This window comes from Dromiciops gliroides, chromosome 1, assembly GCF_019393635.1.
Source record: "Dromiciops gliroides isolate mDroGli1 chromosome 1, mDroGli1.pri, whole genome shotgun sequence".
NCBI lineage: Eukaryota > Metazoa > Chordata > Mammalia > Microbiotheria > Microbiotheriidae > Dromiciops > Dromiciops gliroides.
The window spans coordinates 281,225,724-281,243,662 of record NC_057861.1 but is presented as its reverse complement, the minus strand read 5'-3'; the positions used below and the strand labels follow the sequence as shown (position 1 = coordinate 281,243,662).

The window sequence follows — 17,939 nt, the reverse complement described above, 5'->3', positions numbered from 1 at the left end:
AAACACCCCAACAATATATTCATTTTAGGATAATGAGTGGTATTTGGCTACTCCTACTTTCAGTTTAGAATGCAAGTAAAAAATTTATATTTATATATATATATATTCCACTGTGCTTTCTGGACTGAGAAACTTTCAAGTAAGTATTGTACTTATTGTTCAAGTAAGTATTGTACTATTATCCTCAGGCATGACTTCTGTCAACTCTACTCAGAGATCAACCACAAAAGTCTATTCTCTTTTGGGGGTTGGATTAGATCCCTTTGACCCCTCTCCTCCTTTCCCCCCACCCCCTGCCCAATTCTTTTGATAACATGCCTGCTTCCCTTTCATTATTCTTTATATTTTATTTCCTTTCATTACTATTTAAATTTACTGTTTGGCTTTCCTACATTGATTTTCTTAGTGTTTCATATTTTATAATTTCTTTGCATCACACATCATGACCTCATCTTGTCCAGAGAGTCAAACACTTTCTGGGTTGGCCTGGAGCTGTGTTTCACTTCCTGTGTACCAGAAAGCTTTTGTCTTTCTGGAATCTGTGTCATATGTTTGCTCACTATTTCTCTTTCAGGTCTTCCCTCTTGCCTGGATACCCATTTAGATGGATAAATTAGATGTGTTTAATAATTGCCTCAGAAGTTTAAAATTGTAAATCTCATCTTGCAGATGCATGGAATAATTGTAAAATAATTGTAAATAATTATATAAATCAGAAATCAGAAAACTAAATCATTTTGTTACATACATTCTAAATAACAATGGCAATAAATGTCTTTGGAAGCTGTTGAAATGTACTATTTTATGGGATGAATATTTTTATTGGATAGACCTTTTATTGATCCTTATATTTTCTATCACTTTTCAAAGTGCTTGTCAGAAAGAATGGATTTGCAGAAGAGAATTGTGTTGATAAAGTCCTAATATGAATTAATTTATGTCATTATGTGGATCTTTGACAAGTTTTTCCACCCATGTAAGCAAGGGAGATGAATTAAAATTTTTATTCTTTCTTGCTTGGTTTAGAAGTTTCTCTTGGTTAGATTTTTATTTTTTATTAAACTTGAGGGACTCATTTCCCAAAAGAGAGAATAGGCAAGAGCAGAAAAGCCCTTAGGAAAAAGTAATGTTTTGAGATTTCCAATTTGATACTTAGTTCACTTTCTTCTTTGTTGTCAAATCACTTCACTAAAGACATGACCTTGCACATAACAATTTCTCAATGACTGTTTCTTGAGTGAATGAATGACTTTTCTGTAAATATAACTTATAGCTTAGAGATGATGGGTGAAGAATTAAAAGGAAGGGAAATAATTATATGCTATGCTGTCAGTCGAATACAAATATTACATACCTGTTAAGTGGAAGATGTGGTACTGAGTGCTTAGCCTAGCATTTTATGTGATCCCCTTTGGAATCTGCCTGATTGTTATTTTGCCAAATCCCCCATTCTCTCCTAGGGGCGATGCTCTGGGCTTGGGACATTCTTTTTTTTTTTTTTTTTGGTTTGTGGGGCAATGAGGGTTCAGTGACTTGCCCAGGGTCACACAGCTAGTATGTGTCAAGTATCTGAGGTTGGATTTGAACTCAGATCCTCCTGAATCCAGGGCTGGTGCTTAATCCACTGTGCCACCTAGCTGCCCCAGGGCTTGGACATTCTTGAGAGAGGACATATCTAGCTCACTGCTTTCTTTATTGTATCACTGAACAGCTATACCATTATATTGATTCCAAAGTTTATAAACAAAACCAAACCCTTTTCTTTCCATTAAAAAAATGTTAAGTTGCTGAGACTTCACCGAATTCATCTCAAGCAATGAGAGAATAGTTGTACAAACACAGAAATGGATCCCCACCCATTCCACTGGGGGATTATTAAAATAAATTTGAAGATTTGTGAGAGGGATTTGTGCTATTTGTGACCTTTTCATTTACATTGTTGTAGCCATAGTGTATTTTATTTTATTGCTACTGTTTGCATTGTATCAGTTCATACAAATCTGCTCACGTTTTCTGAATGCCTTATATTTGTCATTCTTGTTGCACTGTACTATTCTATTCCATTAATATGTTATAGTTTATTTAGCCATTCCCCAGACAATGGGAACCCACTTTATTTTGAACCTTCTGCCCTCACAAAGAATTTTGTTATGAATACTCTAGTATGTATTGGCCCCTTGTTTCTGTCCTTGACTTACTTGGTGGTGGTGGTATTGTTGGAGGGGGATTCTTGTGTCACAGGGTATGGGAAATTTAGTCACTTTTTTGTGTAGTTCCAAATGGAGAATATAGAGTGGTTGCACCTGTTCACAGCTCCCCAGTAGAGTATCAGTGTGCTTGTCTTCCCAGGGTTCTTTCAATATCAACTATTCTCATCTTTTGTTCCTTTTCAATTTTCATTCTGTGGGGTGATACCTCAGAATTGTTCTAATTGATGTTTCTCTCACTGTTAGTGATTTGAAGCTCATTTTCATGTGGTCATATTCAGTTGGCAATTTTTCTTTTGAAAGGGAGGGAATAAACATTTATTGTTTTTTGTTTTGTTTTGGTTTTTTGCGGGACAATGGGGGTTAAGTGACTTGCCCAGGGTCACACAGTTAGGAAGTGTCAAGTGTCTGAGGCAGGATTTGAACTCAGGTACTCCTGAATCCAGGGCCGGTGCTTAATCCACTTCGACACCTAGGCGCCCCCCCCCAGGGAATAAACATTTATTAAGCACTTACTGTGTGTTGGGCATTGTGCTAAACACTTTACAATGATTATATATCTTATGTATTGGGAAATGGCTCTTGCGTCTGTTTTGGAAGTATAGAAACTTACACTGAATTGAAGACTAGAACTAAGGCATTTGTATAGGTAAGAAAAATTGTTAGACCTGAAATGTTAGAATATTAAGGCAAACATTTTCCTTGCTTCAATTATGTGACTAAAGGCTTTGATTTAATTCAACAAACATTTAATAAGCATTTACCATGAGGAGTTTTATAAACACTTACTATATATAGTACTTACTATGAGGAAGGCATTGTACTAGGTACGCAAACACAAAAAAGAAAAACAGTTCCTGCTCTCAAGAAGCTTACATTCTACTTGGGGATACAACAGAGTCAGAGATAAGTAACCACAAGATAATTTTGAAAAAAAGAAAGAACACTTAAAACAAGGGGAATCGGGAAAGGCTTAGGGTAGGAGGTGGCACTTGAATTCTTAGCCATTTGAAGATAGCTAAAGATTCTAAGATGGAGGTGAGGAGGCATCCCTGGGCATTCTAGGCATGGGGGAGAGCTTATGCAAAGCCATGGGTGCAGGAGATGTAAGGCTGAGTTTAGGGAATGGCCCATAGTCCAGTTTGATTGAAATGTAGAATGAATGGGAATAAAGTAAAAGAAGTGTGGTAATGTAGGTGCCACATGCCCCATTGTTAATAAAGACCTGGAAAACATCTCTTTTCTAAAATCCATAATGGTAATGATCAGCTATCTCCAAATTAAGTTTTATGCACGTGTTGTTTCTAACCTTTCTTCTTCCTTTTGCTTTTAGGCCTTCTCTCACCATGGCCCACAGGAATCTGACCGGAAGCTGCAATGTTAATTGTGGTTGTAAAATCCATGAGTATGAGCCAGTCTGTGGATCAGATGGAATTACATACTTTAACCCTTGTCTGGCTGGCTGTGCCAATAGTGGTAATCATAGTATGGGGGTAAGTATTTGGGACAAATTCATAGACTGTTATTAATCCACCTTTCCATGACAGAGGACCTGTAGATATTCATTTGCTATTGTCATGCAGTTATTTTCATTCATTAGAGGCTTACCCTAACCATCAAAATGCTTTCTGTCTCAACCTAGAGGAAGAAAAATGAAGCAATATTACCTTCCTCTAGAGACGAGCTCAGCTTTGGGGAGGCAATTGACTTCCTTCCACACCAGCACTTTGACTGTTTGTGTTGCTGGCTCAGTGCAACATGATAATGTGAAGCTCCTGGTTCACCCTGCTCCCTCACCCCCCTCATTTTTTTTCCTTTGACTTCTCTTGTCTGCATTTGTGAAGGTCAAGATGGCCACTGCATTTGATGCTCATGCAATAGAACAGTAAAGTAAATGGTCTTTGATTTCTTCTCCATTATTTCATGGACTAGATCGAGTGTGTGAGTAAACTGTACTTTTGACACATTTGGGGTCTTAAAAATGTCCTTCTAAGCTGTTTTTAGGAGCCAAAAAGATAGTACACTTTTTTTAAAACTTTGGGTTAAAGATAATTCTGTTGGTTCAGCCTTTCAAAGTTTATTTTGAGAATTCTCTTCCCCATGAGTTATGAATAACACATAAAAAACATTGGATTCAGAGTTGGAGGACTTGGTTTCTTATCCTCGTTCTGCTACTATGTCATTTCTTTTTTTACCTGCAAGTTAGTCGAACTCTTTGAAATTTGGTGTCTTCCTTTATAAAACGAGTGTTGGAGAAGCTTATTTTGAAGTTCTCCTCTAGTTCTAAAGTCTCTGATTCTGAAAATCTATGATTCTATTAACTATAGAAAACTTTCTTATGATTAATAAGGATAATATTACTTGAAACACTTATGTAGCACTTAAAGGTTTATAAGGTGCTTATGTAGATGTGATGTTTCCCTCTTTGAATCCCTAGCTTTCCTTAAGTCTCAGTTTGAGCTGATTTCCACAATAGTCAGTGTCATGAAGAATAGCTTTACATTTATCCAGTGATTACTCATCTGAGTAGGTGCTGATGTCTCCCAAGTATAATGGAAGCTTATTGAAGGGAGGGGCTGCCTAGCTTTTGTCCTTTTATTACTAGGGCCCAAGTACAATGCCTGGTGCTAATTGGAACTCAATAAATGCCAGTTGAATTGACTCTCATCCTTCCCTTTGTGAAGTTAATACTGCAAATAAGGAAATGGAGTCTGAGAGGGGTTACAGAGAGACTTTCACAGAGAACACATAGATATTGTGTCAGAGGTAGGATTTAAGCCTGTATCTTCCAGATTTAAGGCCAACACTGTTCTCCACTAGGCCAATGGTGTTAAACTCTAATAGAAACAGATTCCTGGGCTATGATTGACTTAGAAAATTGCAAATTGGGGCAGGTAGGTGGTGCAGTGGATAGAGCACTGGCCCTGGATTCAGGAGGACCTGGGTTCAAATCCTGCCTCAGACACTTGACACTTACTAGCTGTGTGACCCTGGGCAAGTCACTTAACCCTCATTGCCTCACCAAAAAAAAAAAGAAAAGAAGAAGAAAATTGCAAATTGCCTTAATCTATGCTGTATTGCATTTTTACATATTTTGTTAAACATTTCCCAATTACATTTTAATCTTTTTTGGGGGGTTACCCTCGGGAGTTTTGTGAGTTGTTGGTTCTGAGTTTGACAGTTCTCTCCCAGGCCAAGCTTTAATAATTCAATGAGTCTGTGAGCTCATTTATTTAGGTATCCCTATCACCATACACACACATTCTAGTCCATTCCTACCTTCTCACTCTGACTTTAATCCGTATCTACCCATAAGCCCTCCAGAGAGGTCCACCTAGTGTCCTAAGGGGTTTCCTCATCTGCTGATGTTACCTGCATATGAATTCAGTTTAAGGATTGTTGCACTGATTAATTATCCAGTGCTCTGGCAACATGATTGACTGAGGTCCTTTTCTGATCATTCACCTCTTTGATGACATCATTCCATCTACTTTCTGCATGCAATTCAACACTGGGCCGCCAAATTTTCTATAATATAATATATTATCATTATGAATAATTTCATACTCACATAACACTTAAAATTTACTAAGCATTTCATAGTAGCAACCCAATGGGATGGGTGGTGCAAATACTGTTATTCCCATTTTGTAGATGAAGAAATTGAATCCCAGGAAAATTTAACATATTCTTCAGGAAACTTGAACATGTTCCTCCTGTACAGTTATTTAGTGTGGGTGAGGCAGGGTGGCACAGTCACTAACAGATAAGTTTCAGAACCTGGAAGTTGTTCAGACATTTTCAGTTGTGTTCAACTCTTTGTCATCCCATTTGAATTTTTCTTGGTAAAGATACTGGAGTGGTTTGCCATTTTCTTACCCAGCTCATTTTACAGATGAGGGAACTGAGGCAAACAAGGTTAAGTGACTTGCCCAAGGTCACACAGCTAATAAGTGTTTGAGACCAGATTTGAACTCTAGAAGGTGAGTCTTCCAAACTCAAGGCCCAACAGTCTATCCACAGCACCAGCTAGCTGCCTTGAGTATGGAAAACAGCTTCAATTCCTACTGTAGGAAAACCTAGCTATGTAACCATGGGCAAGATACTTCTCAATATTCCAGGTAACTTCCTTTTTTTAATGGGTTATAAGAAAGTCTTTATTTAAACTCACAGAAAATTTTCTAAGATGGAGACTTAAAGGTATATATAAACAAACAGAAGAAACATAAAACAATGATCAAGTAGCCCATTATGTTCATTATACTCTTGCCCATTCTTGTAAGGTAAGGACAACTTTATGGTACTACTGAACAGATGTTTCACTACATCATCTGAGAAGTTTATAGGTTTAGATCTCCTGGTGCTCCAGGGGATGACTTTCTCTAATCCATTAGCTGCTATCTAGCTATCCTGTTTGTCTTCTCTTCTAAGAAGCATGCTATTAAGGAAACTTTCCGTCTGGTCAAATGATGCCCAACTTCTGATTCAAGAACTCTCAGGATAGAAGCTTCAGATAGATTTCTGAGCTCAGTTGGAATGGGCAGTTTCCACATGGGTATTCTTATATCAATTAACTAATAGGTATACTCCCTGCTCAAAATAATGTGTTGCTTCTTTGTATAATACTTATTGGATCTATAAAGAACCTATTTTGGTGACAAGATTAAAATACCTTTAACATTCTTGGATTGGTGGAATGGGGCTATACCTGTTAAACAAAAAAAATTTTAAAGATCTTTCTATTTTAAGACATAAAAATACAGCATCAAGTTATAAAAATAGACTATAGATGATTTATTTTCTTTATTTAATAAACCAGATTCAGCGTGTGAGTCACCAGAGGCTTTAAGTCCAATACCCAAATATTTCTTTGGTATTAAGTTAGTTCTTTAGTATAAGTACATTAACTCTTTCAAGGCATCTGTTTACTGAATGACAAGCAGATGGCCAAATAGCCTTCCTTAGTCATACTTTTTACCACTATACTGGATAATGAAAATGTCAAAATAGTTTTCTTCTTCTTTTTTTTTTTTTTCAGTGAGGCAATTGGGATTAAGTGACTTGCCTAGGGTCACACAGCTAGTAAGTGTTAAGTGTCTGAGGCCGGATTTGAACTCAGGTACTCCTGACTCCAGGGCCGGTACTCTATCCACTGCGCCATCTAGCTGCCCCAAAATAGTTTTCTAATTCATTGAATTCAGCAGGGGCTTTTTTTGGGGGAAAGAAACAACAAAAATCAGTCAAATGAGGGAATTTGGTTGGTATAATTTTTTAAATTTTAATTGGTTAAAATGCGAAAATGGTAGTTGACTGAATTAATTTTTTAATTGCATTGGCCTTGAATTAAAAGTACCATTAAAAACAGGGAGATTTTGGCTGACTCATGTTTCTAGAAGACTATTTTCTTGCTCAATTTATAATGCCAGGATAATAGTGATTTTTAAGAGGTATTCAGGTACCCATTTCCCACATTACCTAATCTATTTGATGAACTAGTTTATTTACTCACAGGGTCTGATTTGCTGTGACTTAAAAGGAGAAAATTCTGTGATGATGATGATGAATAAATATTAACAATATGTATCTTCTTTAGCAAAATGGCAAAGTGGATAGAAAACTGGCCTCAGTGTCTGGATGACTTATCTTCAAGTGCCACCTCTGATATCCACTGGCCGTGAGACCTAGGGCAAATCATTTCACTTCACAGTGGTCTAAGCAACTCTCTTAAGACTTTAAGTTGTAGAAAAGGGATTGACCTGCATTGGCAGAGGGAGATTTTTTATCTAAGAATTTTCTGTATCAATGAAATCACAGGCCTAAGTTACTATCCTTATCTACAGGGGTGTGCTGAAGCTATTTTTAACTGGCTTTGCAAGAGCTGATTGTTAAATTTTCAGTGTGGACATTTAAACCTCAAAAATAGCATTTGTTAAAAATGTGGGCATAATTTATTGTTTTGTTGATTGTCTAGACTTAAGAAAGTCTTAATAATGCAGATCAAACTTTAAAGTATATGTATAAGGGCAGCTAAGTGATGCAGTGGATAAAACACTGGCCTGGATTCAGGAGGACCTGAGTTCAAATGTGGCCTCAGACACTTGACAATTACTACCTATGTGACCCTGGGCAAGTCACTTAACCCTCATTGGCCCTCCCCCCCCCAAAGTATATGTATATGTATATTTCCACCCCCTCCCTCCTAGCTTACCATTAAACATTTATCAGCTTCGGAGCTGGTAAGGAACTTCCCATTCAAGTATGGGTTGGATCAGTAATTAACAAGGTTCCTTCTAACCCTTAAACTGTGATTTTGTGGTACTATGTGCTCAGCTGTGTGTGTGTCTCTGTGTGGTTGATGGTCACAAAAATATATAACACATAATACCTTAACAGAGCCAAAGACATAAGACATATACATAAGCAGACATTCTAGACCTCTGACTTCATTGATATAGAAAACTCCGAGATGAGCAAACTCCCTGCTATTAATGCAGGTCAGTGCCTTCTCTTCCACTTCCACTTTTAGTTGTTTGGGGCACTGGGAGCCCGGAGTCACAAAGCCAGTAGGTATCCAGGTTTTTCCAGCTTCAAGGATGGCTCTCTATACGCTCTACCCATTAAATAACCAAATAAGACAGTATGGTCAGAGCTAAATGAATATATTTCAGGAGTAAAGAAAAGGGAGAGGTAAACATTGGAATGGACAGGGAAGATTCCTGGAGGAAGCCTTGATGTTTAACGTTCTTTACTGGTCCAAAAAAAGTTTTATGAGAACATGTGTGCCCTTTGGATCCTCAATGTTCTCCATAGGATCATGCGTTTAGAGCTGGAAGGGACCTTAGTGCTGATCTTGTCCATCCCTTCATTTTACAGATTTGGGAACTGAAGTCCAAAGAGGTTAAGTGACTTGCCTATGGTCACACAGACAATAATTAGCAAGGTAGAGATTTGAACCCAGATCCTGTGCCTCCAAGTTAAATGCTTTTTCTTCTGTACCATGTTTATCTGTCACTATGTAATTTTCAGATTCATTCTAGCCTGTTGAGATCTTTATTTTTGGAGACCGATTATCATCGTTGATGGGTACATCATATAACTTTGTGAAGATATTCATGTAGTTACATATTAGGGTTCATCCAAAAGCCATTCATTTTGAAATTTTTCTTTTCAGTCTTATTATTTCCCTGCTGTGTATTTTGTTGTTGTCGCTGATCACAGTGTTTAGTTTGAATGTTGTTTTCTCCATTTTCTTTCCTCAGGTACGTAATTACACAGAGTGTGCCTGTGTTCAGAGCCGACAGGTCATCACTGCACCTACAGTGGGGCAGCGTAGTCAGCTTCGGATGGTTATTGTTAAAACCTATCTCAATGAGAATGGCTATGCCGTGTCTGGGAAGTGCAATCGGACCTGTAATACCCTTATTCCATTCCTTGTTTTTCTTTTCATTGTTACCCTCATAACAGCATGTGCCCAGCCATCAGCCATCATAGTCACACTCAGGTGAGCCCTGGATTATGACTGCAGGGAAGCCTTCATTATCTTTACAGGAGCTACTGTAAAGTGTCAGGGTTTGAAGAGTCATTATTTACGAGCTGGAAGAAGCATTAAAGGTCACCTTCGTCATACAAGCCTAGCCCTGTGTTGGGAACTGAACAGAATAAGGCAGAGAAGAGAAGAGTTTGGATGGAGTAAAATGCAGGGTGCTTAGGCACTTGCCCAATGTTTATGCTCTTTATCAAATGTGAAAGGGGTTGGTGTGTGACTGGTTAGAAGCAAGGACCACAGTAGAGTACTAACTTTTTTTTTTTTTAGAGGCAATGGGGGTTAAGTGACTTGCCCAGGGTCACACAGCTAAGTATGTGTTAAGTGTCTGAGGCCGGCTTTGAACTCAGATCCTCCTGAATCCAGGGCCGGTGTTTTATCCACTGTGCCACCTACCTGCCCCCAGAGTGCTAACTTTTTCTAGACAGGTTCCTTAGGATGTCCCCACTTCCTCAAAATGCCAACCCTGAAAAGTTCTGTTTTGTTCCCCGGCTCCATGAGACTCTGCATAAACTGTGAGCAAAAACAAGGCTGAAACTATAGAGGAGCAACAAGAAGCCTATTGAACTTGGAAAATAATTTATCCTAAAAGCACAAGGTTGCTCAAGACTCCAGGTAGATGGTAGATGGACACTCCCTGCCTGCTCAGCTTGGCATTTAGAACCCTTCATAGTATATCCCTCTCTAGACTGAGCATACTACCCTTCCCCCACTCTGTGGTCAAGCCAAACTGTCCCATTGCTGTTCCTCATACATGCTATTTTGTCTCCTGTCTGGAATGCTATGCCAAGCTACTTCATGATATCTTTTACAATCCCTAAATTCCTTCCAAGCTCATCTCATGTGCCTAATGCCCTCAGCTCATGGTGACTTCCCCTCTCCAGCCTTGTGGAACGTATATTTATTTTGTATTTACTTATATGGGTATATTTTCCTCTCCTTAAATTCAGGGATTATTTAGTTTTTGTCTTCCTGCCACCAATGCTTTGTGCTGTGCTTGGAACGTAGTTAGCACTCAATCAATAAGTGCTTATTGAGTGATTGATTGATAGGTGAAACTTTGGCTTGTATGAGTTAGCCTTTCAGGTCCTTTTTGGTTCCAAGATTTTGAGATTCTGTGATTCTGTACTGGATGACAAACTTTTTTTTTTTTTCTGGACAAGCAATTACTAATGTTGATTTGACTATCTTCATACTTCGTGACCTGGAATCAAGGAGAAAAATATATTGACAAAGAGACAGATTTTTTTTTCTTGCTTGGCCATGTATGCATGCATGCTATGTGCTCTTCCTGTCTCTGTCATATCCTTGGTTGTTTTATTTGAGGTATAGCAACCAGATTTAGTATTTCATTAGCATAAAGAGCTCCCAGGTGAGGAATTTACCTCTATCAAAATCAGTTAGCATTTTTTCTGCAACTTTTAGTTGAAGAGAGCTGCCTAGGGCATTGAAAGGGTCAATGACTTGCTCAGGGTCACACAGCCAGTATGTCGCCGAGGCAGGACCTCCCCTCAGATCTTCTTGGCCCTGGGGTCTTCTGTGCTTTTTACAAAATTAGAAGAGACATTTTGCTTTTTTCCTACTAAAGACTTTGACACCAACATCTCCAGAGTAAGTATTGTGATTTTCTTCAGTAATTAGAAGTAATAGAAAGGACAAATTGGAGTTACCTAGGAACTTATGGCTTCATTGCTATCCAATATACTTAAGGGTGGTGTGGTATGATAGAATTATTTCTTGAAGACATTATTGAGATTAGAAAGTGCTGCAGGTAGAGGTTGTGAAGGAAAGACTCAGCATTGTCTGCTCAGTAGCCAGCAGCCGGTTGATCAGAGAGGCTAAAAGTGAGATATGATTGTTTAGTTTGAACATCAGTGAAGGATTATCACCCTGCTTGCAAACTTAGAGGCTTTAATTTTGGCTCTATTGCCATATTCATCCCATTGCCAAGTTATCCTGAGTAGTACAATAATTTTCTCAGATAACTAAAATATATACCATCCACTATCAGTTCATCAATTAATAAATATTTACTAAGTGCTTACTATGTACCAGGCATCATACTAAGAGCTGGGGATAACAAAAGAGGCAAAAGACAGTCTTTGCCCTCAAGGACTTTATTTTCTAAGGGGGAAGACAATATGCAAACAAATATTTACAGAGCAAGCAAAACACAGGATACATGGGAAATAATTAACAGAGGGAAGGCACTAGAAATAGAAGTGTTGGAGAAGGCTTCTTATATAGAAAGTGAAGAGGGAAGTCAGTACCTGGAGTGGAGGAGGGAGACAGGGGGACAGCCAGAGAAAATGCTACCAAGAGATAGAATATCATATTCTTGGAAGGGGCAGCTAGATGGCGCAGTGGATAGAGCACTGGCCCTGGAGTCAGGAGTACCTGAGTTCAAATCCAGCCTCAGACACTTAATACTTACTAGCTGTGTGACCCTGGGCAAGTCACTTAACCCCAATTGCCTCACTAAAAAAAAAAAAAAAAGAAAGAAAGAAAAAAAGAGATAGAATATCATATTCTTGGAACAGCCAGGAGGCCAGTGTCAATGGATCAAAAAGTATGTGTTGGGGAGTAAGGGATAAGAAGGTAGGAGAGGGCTTTGATTGCCAAGGAGCTGAAAATGATAGGCCACGGCAACAGCTTGACTACGGGTGGGGGTGAGAGATAGTGAGCAATCCAGGATGACTCCTAGCTTGTGAGTCTGAGGGACTAGAGGGATGTTGTGCTCTCTTCAGTAACAGGGAGGGTAGGGACAGGGAAAATTTAGGGGGAAAGATAATGAGTTGTGTTTTGGACGTATTGAATTTAAGATGTCTATTGGACATCCAGTTCAGTATGTCTGAAAGGTAGTTGGAAATGTGAGATTAGAGGTTAGCGGAAAAACTGGAGCAGGAAAAAGGTAGATCATATTAAATTAATCTTATTCTCTCTCTTTTTAAAAAAATGGGGTTTTTTTGTGGGGCAATGGGGGTTAAGTGACTTGCCCAGGGTCACACAGCTAGTAAGTGTCAAGTGTCTGAGGCTGGATTTGAACTCAGGTACTCCTGACTCCAGGGCTAGCGCTTTAACCACTGCACCATCTGGCTGCCCCATATTCTCTCTTTTGACACATCTACAAAGACTGGGGGAATTCTGTAGACAGAGCTTACCTAGATTTCGATAAAACATTTGGCAATCTTTTCCTATTCATCTAGAAAAGATAGAGTGACGAGTTAGATAATAGTACCATCAAGTTGACCTAGAATTGGTTGACTGGCTGAACCCAAAGAATAGTCTTTATTGGTTTGATGACAATTTATAAAGGAGGTGGCTGATGGAGTAGTAATTCAGTGATTTGTACTTGTCTCTGTGCTGTTTAACATTTTTATTAATGAGTTAAAAGTAATAAATAATGTGCTTATCAAATTTGGAAATGATACTCTGGAAGTAAAATAAGCTTATTTCCCTCCTGGCCCCTATTTCCTCTCTTAGAAATATAGAAGACATTGTAACATTGAACAAAATAATAGCTTGGGGCAGCTAGGTGGTGCAGTGGATAAACACCGGCCTTGGATTAAGGAGGACCTGAGTTCAAATCCAGGCTCAGACACTTGACACTTACTAGCTGTGTGACCCTAGGCAAGTCACTTAACCCTCATTGCCCCGCAAAAACAAAAAACAAACAAACAAAAAGCCAAAAACAAAATAATAGCTAACATTTGTATAGAGTTATATGGGATTGCAAAGCACTTTACCTAATTTGTATCATTTGATCCTCTTCACCCTGCTGTGAATTATCTGCTTACTATTATCTGCATTTTATAGATGAGGAAATGAAAGCTGTGAGAAGTTAAATCATTTACCTGGACTCATATAGCTGGTAAATGTTTGAGATAGGATTCCAAGTTCAGCACACTATCCATTATGCCACATAATTGAAGGATGCATAAAAAAGGATGATCTACATGGTTAAAGGCCTGGAATTCATGTAACATAAAGAATGAGTTAAAAGAATTGGGGATGTTTAGGTTTGAGAAGAGATTTAGGGGAACATAAGTGATATCTTTTTTTTTTTTTTGGCAGGGCAATGAGGGTTAAGTGACTTGCCCAGGATCACACAGCTAGTAAGTGTCAAGTGTCTGAGGCTGGCTTTGAACTCGGGTCCTCCTGAATCCAGGGCCAGTGCTTTATCCACTGCACCACCTAGCTGCCCCCATAAGTGATATCTTTAAGTATCTTAAGGGACTTTCATTTAGAAAGAAGGAACAATTTGATCTGCTTTGTCTCAGAGGCTACCGTTAGACTCAATAGGTGGATTTTTCAAAGAGAAAAGAGTAGGTTCCTTCTGAGGATAAACTCCTTAACAGTTACAGCTGTTCAAAACTACAGTTGGCTGCCTGAAACAAGTATCTAGGCTCCTCTCATTAGAGGTCTTCAAGAAAAAGTTTTCTTGGGTGTGTTGTTGAGGGGATTTTTATGCAGTTTTGGGATGAACTAGATGCCTTCTAAGAGTCCCTTTCAACTCATTCTATTTGGCATAGAAACAATCAACATTAAACAGATTTTTCTCACTCTATTTAGAGGGAATTTGTATTTCCTCTTTGTTTAGATTCTGTGACAGCTTTCCTCTTAGCCTCTAGACTTTTTAGAATTTAGGAGTACATTTAGATAGAGTAGTTCTGTAGGCTTTCATTTAAGTAGAATTAATTGAAAATTTATTTCAAAGCATTCTCCTTCCTTTTTTTCTCTCTTGGGCCAGGTCTGTGGAAGATGGGGAGAGACCTTTTGCACTAGGAATGCAGTTTGTTTTATTACGAACACTTGGTAAGTCTCTGAATTTCCAAGTACAGTTCTTAGTTCCTCTTTGCAGGTGGCAAACTCTCAATTGCCTTTGAAAATGAAAAGTTGCTTGTTTTTGTTGGGGTCTGGAATTTTACAACTTGACATGGAGGATATCACTCCTTCTGATTTGAACAAATAAAAGGTGAATGATTTAAGATCATAGACTTAAAATGGGAAAGGACATCAAAGGCTATCCAGCCTGACTCCCACATTTTACAAATAAAGATGAGGCCCAAAGAGCTAAAATGACTTGTCTGGTGCCACTTAAGTGTCAAAGATGGCATTTGAAACTGGTTCCTCTAACTCCAAATCCATTGTTCTTTTCCCTGTGCTACATTGTCTAGAGTATCCAATTTGATTTTTCACTTGTGATGAAAGGAAAGTCATATTCAATTTATGCTTAGGTACAAATCAAAATTTAGGCTTCATTCTCTAAACAGTTTAAAATTTTAGGTATCATAGATCACAGCAGTATATAATGGCCTGATTAATAGACTTATGTAATATGCCTTATTTTGTCCTGTTGTGCATTTTAATAATTAAAATGTTGGCATTTGTTCTTCTCTTGAGAGCAAATTATTCAGTTGCCTCATTCTTTAGGGGATTTGTTGTTGAGTCTTTCAGTCATGTCTGACTCTTCATGACACCATTTGGGGTTTTCTTGGCAAAGATATTGGAGTGCTTTGCTATTTCCTTCTTCCACTAATTTTACAGATGAGGAAACTGAGGTAAAGAGGGTTAAGTGACTTGCCCAGGCTTAGAGCTCTATCTACTGTGCTACCTTGCTGCTGATGGTTGTATAGGACTGAATAAAAGAATCGTATACTCATAAATTCAATCGGGTTTAAAGGAACCTTAGAGATCATCTCATTCAACTGATTCATATTAGTGATGAAGAAACTGAGGTGTCCAGAGATAGAAAGTGATTTACTTAAGTTCACGCAATAATTTTTTTCCAATTTGGGGATGAAAATGAATTAAATATCCTGAAAAATTAGTCCAGACTTCTAGACTATTTTTTAAAGAGCCAGGATCATTAATACAGCTGAAAGCAATATAGCAAACTGTAATAGCAGTCTTTATTTGTGGCCTAACAGCATCATTTTGATTTTTATAAATACTCTTTGCTATCATTCATTGAGCTGATACTTTAGGGAAATATAGAGAAAATAAGTTTAGCTGAAGCATTTTCTAAACTGACAGTTCTGAGATTGTTTGCTTCACCAATTTCAATGCATTTTTAAAAAAGACTTCCTCATTTGATGGATGCTCCATCTTAAATTGCAGCCTCTCATTTCCCTCAGCTGCTGTTATTCTTTGCAGCAATCAGTACTTTTGTCTGTAGGACAAAAGAATGTGGTTCCATGCCTTGAATTTCCAAGTATGAACCACATTTCCACATTAAAGGAGGAAGCATCTTTTACCAGGATTTTGAAGTGTTGAGTGTTACTGGAGTCCTCTCGTGGCCATAAGGAGCCCAAACTTTATATGCTGGCTTTCTAGAGATAACCAGAGGGTGAAAAGCTTCCTTTTTCTTGTTAAACCTGGTAATAGTTTTAGACCCATAAAAGTTTTTCTTTTTTCTGAGAAGGTACTTTATAAACTATGTTGTTTGCAAAGTAAATCTGAAGTGCTTTAGAGAATTAAATGGGGACCAACTCAGACAGGTATGAGGTAGAAGGAAATCACTGTTTTCACAGTAGAAACAATTGTCTCCCCAAAGGATATTGTAGTAGGAGGGGTAGGGAAATGTAGAGAAGGAGTCTCTTCTTTTTTTGTTCTCTCTCCTGAGCCTTCATCTTGTGGAGTTTGTTGTACTGAACATGGTCAACCAGTTCGGATTTCCCTGATTTAACTGTCAGGCATTAATGCTTTTTAGAAAGCTTAACTGTGCTAAAAGGTCAAAACCCATCATTGCCCAAAGCTTCAAAGGAAAAGGTGATTGCTAAATTCTCTGTGCATATAGGCCACCTCCTCAAAGAATTTTGAGAGATAGTTGGGAGAAGTAACTAAGAGGACTATTCTCTGGGTTTAAGTTCTGCCTCTGATATATTCTGGCTGTGTGATCCTGGACAAGTCCCCTGACCTTCTAGTGGCCTGGGCAACTCTCTTAGACTGTAAATTATGGAACACTTGCAAGTCTTCATGGGCAGAGGATGTTTGTTTCCTAGGAATTACCTATAGGGATAGAATCACAAGTCAAGACAAAAAAATTAAAATGTCATTGTAATAAAACAAATAAAAACAAAAACATATCTCCTAACCCTCAAAGGACCTAAAGTTTCTCTTCCCTTGTTACGTCAGGACCTCTCATGTGTATAATGTAGGGGAAGTGGCTCACCATAGACTTTCTTTCTGATAAACAGCTAAGCAAGTGTTATCCATACAACCACTATAGTTTTCTCTGTGTTTAAGGAACTAGAGATGTTTAACCTGGAGGAGAGAAGACTTAGGAATAACATGAAAAGTCTTTAAGTATTTGAAGGACTGACATGTGTGAGTGGGAATAGATCTGGTCAACTTTTCCCCATAGGGTAGCTATTGGATCAGTGGATGGATATTCCAAAGAGGTAAAGGCTAATCACAAAACACCCAATTAATTATCAGTAAAAGTTGTCTCCATTGATTCAGTATCTGACTCCTTTGAAATATCAGCTATGTAGATCAGGTCCAAGATAGACCAGTGAAGATCAGATCATGTCATGGCAAAGTATTGGCACAAGGTTTCAGAGCTTCCTGACAGTTTTCCTTATAGGTTTGGGGTTGGGAGAAAAACAAATGAAGAAACTAATGAACTGAACTGCTAATAATTACTAATGCTGTGAATCTCTGAGTATATTTTCATTATAATGAGCATTTTATGGCAATGAACTTTTTGTAATAAAGTTTGAGGTAAGCTAGTACAGTAGAATGCTGACTGTAAGTAAAGCCAGACAAATCGGGGTTCAAGTATTATCTCAGATACTTACTAGCTGTGCACTATTTCACCTTGACTCTGCAGTGTCCAAACAACTGCCAGTAACTTGGGGAAATCACTTAACCTTTCTGGGCCTCGGTATCCTCATATATAAAATGAGACTCAATGACCACAAATACCCCCTTTCTCTCTAAATCTATGATCCTATTATCTTTCATGAAAATAAATAAGTAAAGCAACCCGGGGCAGCTAGATGGCGCAGTGGTGAAGCACTGGCTCTGGATTCAGGAGTACCTGAGTTCAAATCCGGCCTCAGACATTTGACACTTACTAGTTGTGTGACCCTGGGCAAGTCACTTAACCATCATTGCCCTGCAAAAAAAAAAAAAAAAGCAAAGCAACCCGAAAGAAAATTATGTACATCGAAAACACAAAGGCT

General features: G+C 38.3%; 1 protein-coding gene across 1 annotated transcript in view; it reads left to right on the top strand.

Annotated features, from left to right (window-relative positions):
- SLCO5A1 (solute carrier organic anion transporter family member 5A1) overlaps window positions 1-17,939 on the top strand; it is a 190,565-nt gene that overhangs the window by 164,426 nt on the left and 8,200 nt on the right. Inside the window, exons 7-9 of the mRNA XM_043991309.1 lie at window positions 3,541-3,700; window positions 9,467-9,708; window positions 14,501-14,565. Of these exons, the coding sequence (XP_043847244.1) occupies window positions 3,541-3,700; window positions 9,467-9,708; window positions 14,501-14,565 (467 nt within the window). The remainder of the gene's footprint in view (window positions 1-3,540; window positions 3,701-9,466; window positions 9,709-14,500; window positions 14,566-17,939) is intronic.